We start from the raw sequence: 5,972 nt of genomic DNA, 5'->3' as shown, positions 1-5,972 counted from the left end.
CCTTCCTCGAGCCCAAATCGCCCTACTCGGAAAGCTTCTTAGATTTCTTTTTTTATTATTCCCCCTGTACCTGGAAGTGAAGGGCCTGTGAATGAAGTGATTAGAGCTTTCTTTCTTACCACATTTGATCAGTCTTCGTTTGCTTATCCTTTAGCTCCTTCTTTGCTCAGGATCTGCTGACATAGGAGCCACAATTCCCTTCCTTTTCTTCACTGTTCTGCCTCACGTCAGCTACAGAGGCCCGAACCTGTGAGGGCTTTTACAACTGCTCGCGTTTCAGGTTTCAATATCCCTGATCACAGATGCAGTCTTCGTTTGCTTATCCTTTAGCTCCTTCTTTGCTCAGGATCTGCTGACATAGGAGCCACAATTCCCTTCCTTTTCATCACTGTTCTGCCTCACGTCAGCTACAGAGGCCCGAACCTGTGAGGGCTTTTACAACTGCTCGCGTTTCAGGTTTCAATATCCCTGATCACAGATGTTAGCCTGATTACAGAGGTTACAATAGTTTCAATCTTGTTGCTCGGGTTTCAGGTTTCAATTTCCCTGATCACAGCTGTTAACCTGATGCAACCTTAGGTGGCCTGCTGTAGAGCTTGCATGTGTATGCTAGGGAGAGAGGTGTTAGGCACATGGCCGTCACGTAGGGCCCACAAGGTGGATAAAAGTTTCGACTTTCATTTTTATTTTTATTGACATCGATTGGTTTTCTTATTTTTATTTAAATTTGAAATTTCATGTTGCATTGTCGTTTCTTAGTTGAGAGCTGGTACAGTTGAGAGCTTACCAGGGTTCTACCCCATTGATTCACTCTTCGCCTCTGTCTCATTCCTTTTCGAGAGATCAAGGTAATTGGCACCAAACTTTGGTTCTGGGTCTTTGTTTAGATATGGCATTTTCATCTATAATCTGGTTGGTGGGTGTCGCTAATTCTCTAATTTTCAGTAATGGGTCTTTGTGTTTCGAAGCGGATTAACTATCTGTCCCTTTATGTAACTGCAACTAACTGATTAAATCTTTGCAAGTTATTAAGATTAGTATGATTTAGATTATGTATGTTCAGCATTTTAATTTTTGAAAAAAATCTGGAATCCCAACCGGTGCCCTCAATGGTTCGACCATGTTTTTTGGGAGATAAGCTGCCTCCTAAAACCGTATTCGCATGTGGTGGCCTTTGCCCGTCCTCATGGGTTCAGTCTTTTTCTGGGTCTAGCATATGCTCTGCGGTGTCATTATCCCCCATTGCTTGTATTTTCAGAAAGTAGCATGGTAACCATTGATCATTTTGAGGTATTTTCCAATTCTGGGGTGAACATAAAGCAGGAAGAGGGTTTGCTAGCCTTTAACAGTGCTGAGAACATTGTTCAGATGTAGTGTATTTAAAACCACCATGTGAAGAAATATGGATGCATTTTAGGGTATACATGAAATTTGAATGCTGCTCAAACCACGGGTTAACTCTATGGCTTGGACTCTGTTTGATATCTTTGGTTTACTCGTCTCTCATAAGATCAAGGGAATTTGCAATTCATCTAAATCCATGGTCTTCATCGGGCATAAAATATTTCTTCTTTAGCTCTGTAGGAGTGGTTTTGATCTGGTAGTTCATGGCTATATGTGCCACTGCCAATTGGTAGTTACAGGGCTCCGATTGCTGTATCAGTTGCAGATGCAACATAGCATAAACAATAGTTGAAATGGTTTGGCTGAGCTTTTTTTTACTTTCTTTGGTATTGGTTCTTTCCCTCACGACGAGACCGCAAATATGTATTTTCAATTTCTTTCCAGGTGCTCAAGTATATCCCTCAATCATTATACTAACTCATCATTTGTGGTTTATCAGCTCAGCAACTATTCTTCTTTTGAAGGGGTGTTGTACTGCAAACCTCACTTCGATCAGCTCTTTAAGAGGACTGGAAGTCTTGACAAAAGTTTTGAAGGTAAGTAGAGGTTTATGTTTGCCTAAATGCATTTGGCTAAAATTTATTTATTTCATGTCTGGAGTGAGGGTCCTCTGCCTAGCCTAATGAGAGAATTTGCCATTGATCTAATATTTCCTCAACTTCTTGTAGGAACTCCCAAAGCTGTGAAAAATGAGAAGTTGAATGATGGTGAGGTACAGTATTACTCTATATCTCTTGGCAAGCTCTTAACCTGCAATAACTTATGATCATGTAGGTATCAAAGTATAATACATCTCGTGTCAGCTTACAGTGAGAAGTTACAAGGTTGTGACTATGTAGACAGGCATGGAGATGCTGTACTGTTTTTATCAGCATAAAGAATGTTGTAAAAGACATTCAGAGTTGGTACATATTTCTATTCAAATATACATGTATAACTTATAATCATGTTATTGTTCTGTTCTTAGACAATATCGCTTTATGGTCCCGTCATTATAATTGCAATTTTATTTTGAGGGCAGAACCTATTATCAACAACATTTGCTTGGCTGTCCCCTTACAAGTGTAAAGGGTTCTACATTTGGTTATTGAAAGTGTGAAGCGCAGTAATGAAATCTGCAAGAGCATCTTTATGATTAGATGTAAATCTAGATAGTCACAAAATCAGATTTTTAGGTAGTCTCAAAATCGGATTTCTTTAATTCAGAAGGTTGTTTCCTGCTCTGCATTAACACCCAACAGGGTCTCTGCTTTGTTTTCTGGCACACAAGAGAAATGCCTTGCTTGTGGAAATACATTAGTGGGTTTGATCTGGTAGTTCATGGCTATATGTGCCACTGCCAATTGGTAGTTACAGGGCTCCGATTGCTGTATCAGTTGCAGATGCAACATAGCATAAACAATAGTTGAAATGGTTTGGCTGAGCTTTTTTTTACTTTCTTTGGTATTGGTTCTTTCCCTCATGACGAGACCGCAAATATGTATTTTCAATTTCTTTCCACGTGCTTAAGTATATCCCTCAATCATTATACTAACTCATCATTTGTGGTTTATCAGCTCAGCAACTATTCTTCTTTTGAAGGGGTGCTGTACTGCAAACCTTACTTCGATCAGCTCTTTAAGAGGACTGGAAGTCTTGACAAAAGTTTTGAAGGTAAGTAGAGGTTTATGTTTGCCTAAATGCATTTGGCTAAAATTTATTTATTTCATGTCTGGAGTGAGGGTCCTCTGCCTAGCCTAATGAGAGAATTTGCCATTGATATAATATTTCCTCAACTTCTTGTAGGAACTCCCAAAGCTGTGAAAAATGAGAAGTTGAATGATGGTGAGGTACAGTATTACTCTATATCTCTTGGCAAGCTCTTAACCTGCAATAACTTATGATCATGTAGGTATCAAAGTATAATACATCTCTTGTCAGCTTACAGTGAGAAGTTACAAGGTTGTGACTATGTAGACAGGCATGGAGATGCTGCACTGTTTTTATCAGCATAAAGAATGTTGTAAAAGACATTCAGAGTTGGTGCATATTTCTATTCAAATATACATGTATAACTTATAATCATGTTATTGTTCTGTTCTTAGACAATATCGCTTTATGGTCCCGTCATTATAATTGCAATTTTATTTTGAGGGCAGAACCTATTATCAACAACATTTGCTTGGCTGTCCCCTTACAAGTGTAAAGGGTTCTACATTTGGTTATTGAAATCTGCAAGAGCATCTTTATGATTAGATGTAAATCTAGATAGTCACAAAATCAGATTTTTAGGTAGTCTCAAAATCGGATTGCTTTAATTCAGAAGGTTGTTTCCTGCTCTGCATTAACTGTTTCCATTTATAAATAACTTCTGGTATGTGCAGATTAAGACACCCAACAGGGTCTCTGCTTTGTTTTCTGGCACACAAGAGAAATGCCTTGCTTGTGGAAATACAGTTTATCCCATTGAAAAGGTCATTATTTTTCAATGTTACCTTGTCCACCTTTAGGATTAGATTAGGCAACCTTGCCTGGTATTAAGTTAAAGTAAAGATGATACTGAATCTCAAAAGTATTTCCTGCTTGAAGCATAGAGAAAGACACTTTTGGTTCAGTCGTCAGCATGTCTTCATTATGTTCATAGTTATGGGTTTTTTGTCAAATGGTCAACAAAGGAGTTTCTGACTGTAAAATCTCAACTCAGGATTAATAAACTGTCTGGTTGGACATGCTCTTTTGTATTGCAGGTTTCTGTGGAAGGTGTGGGATACCACAAGGCATGCTTCAAGTGTATGCATGGTGGTTGTGTTATCAGTCCCTCGAACTATATTGCAATTGAGGGCAGGCTTTATTGCAAACATCACCATGCTCAGCTCTTCAAAGAAAAGGGCAATTATAGCCAACTTATCAAAACTCCATCTATCAAAGAAGTATCAGAGAATTCATTACACGAGTGATTATGCAGCTGAAGTTTGAGAAAATTATCTTTGGTGCAATTATCCCCATTTGTTTGGTAGCAAGGTGCAATGTACAGTTTAACATGACTATTGGGGACATTGGTCTTTGCACCAAAGAAAACAGAGGCCAGCACATAGCCTTCATAGGAAAAATGCTCTGTTCCTCCCAAGTACTCTACGAACAAGTTTATCAGATATGGACCTATATATGTTGCACAGCTAAATATGGCTGCAAACAAAGCATTGATTATCATTCCCTTCCAAACAGATGACAGAATGGCCTTTAGCATTGATGGGTTCTGTATATTTGTCTCAACCTTTTGGCAGCACCAGTTGGTTTCAAGTCCTCGATATGACTCTTCAGGAGTATCCTTGCCTGCAACATTTGGTACGTCATCAACCTCTAAAGTCTTCTTGTATCCCATGGCAAACAAGGGGTTGAGCCAATGGAATTTCATTAGGCTCCAAACATTGGCTCTGGAATATGGAGTCATTTAGGCCTACTTAAATCATTTAGATGACTGTGTGGATGTACATATGATTTTCTAGCACAAAATTTGATTAAACTTTTATGGGTACAATTATCATTGTTTTTTTTTGTGTGATTAGATGAAAGAAAACATTGAAAGCTAGTCCCTGAGCAAGAGTTTTTTTTTTGAGCATGTGGCTAAGCTCCTGAATATGGTTGTGGGCAGTATTTACTTTCATCATCGATGGACAACACAGTGAGATTGTGGGACATGCCAAGCAAGAGTTCTCTAAGAGTATTTTCACACAATGACTATGGTAAGACCTGCTGTTCCTACTTCGGATGTTCCAGCAACTGGGTAAACGTTTATTCCGAATTTTCAGGCAGGCTCAACTTGACGCAGGGACTAGCTGCGTCGCAGCTTCCCTTGTTTGTAATTAATTTCCATCAAATGATTTATATTATTACATTATTAGCCAACAAAATATTTTTGTAAGTATAATCTTATATAAATAAATTTAGCTAATTCACAATAACATTTTTATCTATTAGATTCTAACCAATTTGTATTAATATTAACATTAACATTAACATTAACATTAACATTATAATTATAATTATAATTATAATTATAATTATAATTATAATTATCTATATATATATATATATATATATATATATATATATAACTTTTTCCTTTAAATAAAACAATATCCTATCAAATCAGGGAACATAGCCTCCATTCATCATATGTTTAATTTCTAAAATTATGTATTTAATATATTAATGACATATTCATTAAACTAGATTAAAGTAGTTAATATATGAAATTATTCATTTGAGAATATATATAAAGTAGTTAATATATGAAATTATTCATTTGAGAATATATATATTGTATTTACGTTGAGCTTACATTAAGGTTAGCTCATCTTTGGGATGGAAGAACGATCTATCTAAAGTGGGACATTATCATTAGGATCAGGTGAATCTTAGTTGAGCTTACACACCCTTGATATAGTTTAATTGCCCCAAAAGTGACCTCCGTTCTCAACTTCTTATGAAATTTGAGAACCTTGGTTGAGCTTCGACACCCTTTGATATAGTTCAATTCCCCAAAAGTGACTTTCATACTAAACTCTTCCCCATAAAATTTGAATATG

The 5,972-nt window shown here is 37.0% G+C and overlaps 2 protein-coding genes across 3 annotated transcripts; both read left to right on the top strand.

Moving 5' to 3' along the window:
* The first annotated feature begins 246 nt into the window (after positions 1–246).
* On the top strand, positions 247–2,275 carry LOC149256351 (LIM domain-containing protein WLIM1-like). 2 transcript variants are annotated; one of them, XM_089460726.1, is made up of 4 exons: positions 247–657; positions 760–1,730; positions 1,844–1,940; positions 2,073–2,275. In XM_089460726.1, the coding sequence occupies exons 2-4, from the start codon at positions 1,698–1,700 to the stop codon at positions 2,168–2,170; spliced, it is 228 nt and encodes a 75-aa protein (XP_089316852.1). In that variant the 5' UTR covers positions 247–657; positions 760–1,697; the 3' UTR covers positions 2,171–2,275. The 2 variants fall into 2 exon arrangements, with proteins under 2 accessions (XP_089316852.1, XP_089316853.1); XM_089460727.1 differs by having other exon boundaries at positions 247–1,730; positions 2,073–2,116; positions 2,215–2,275.
* A 503-nt stretch (positions 2,276–2,778) lies between these two features.
* LOC149256350 (LIM domain-containing protein WLIM1-like) lies at positions 2,779–4,355 on the top strand. The gene is made up of 4 exons (XM_089460725.1): positions 2,779–3,057; positions 3,190–3,233; positions 3,768–3,857; positions 4,131–4,355. Exons 1-4 carry the CDS (start codon positions 2,883–2,885, stop codon positions 4,338–4,340), a joined length of 519 nt encoding a protein of 172 aa, XP_089316851.1. The 5' UTR covers positions 2,779–2,882; the 3' UTR covers positions 4,341–4,355.
* The last annotated feature ends 1,617 nt before the right edge of the window (positions 4,356–5,972 follow it).

The sequence above is a fragment of the Pinus tabuliformis genome, chromosome 7, assembly GCF_031772625.1.
Source record: "Pinus tabuliformis cultivar Carrire ecotype Pingquan chromosome 7, CPIR1, whole genome shotgun sequence".
In the NCBI taxonomy this organism is placed as follows: Eukaryota; Viridiplantae; Streptophyta; class Pinopsida; order Pinales; family Pinaceae; genus Pinus; species Pinus tabuliformis.
This window is presented reverse-complemented; position numbering and strand designations above follow the sequence as displayed.

Coding starts and splice junctions, on each gene's coding strand:
- LOC149256351 (XM_089460726.1), top strand. CDS start 1,698: ATGGTTTGGCTGAGCTTTTTTTTACTTTCTTTG. Junction 1,731..1,843: donor GCTTTTTTTTACTTTCTTTG/GTATTGGTTCTT, acceptor GTGGTTTATCAG/CTCAGCAACTATTCTTCTTT. Junction 1,941..2,072: donor TCTTGACAAAAGTTTTGAAG/GTAAGTAGAGGT, acceptor AACTTCTTGTAG/GAACTCCCAAAGCTGTGAAA.
- LOC149256350 (XM_089460725.1), top strand. CDS start 2,883: ATGTATTTTCAATTTCTTTCCACGTGCTTAAGTATATCCCTCAATCAT. Junction 3,234..3,767: donor AGAAGTTGAATGATGGTGAG/GTACAGTATTAC, acceptor TGGTATGTGCAG/ATTAAGACACCCAACAGGGT. Junction 3,858..4,130: donor CAGTTTATCCCATTGAAAAG/GTCATTATTTTT, acceptor TTTGTATTGCAG/GTTTCTGTGGAAGGTGTGGG.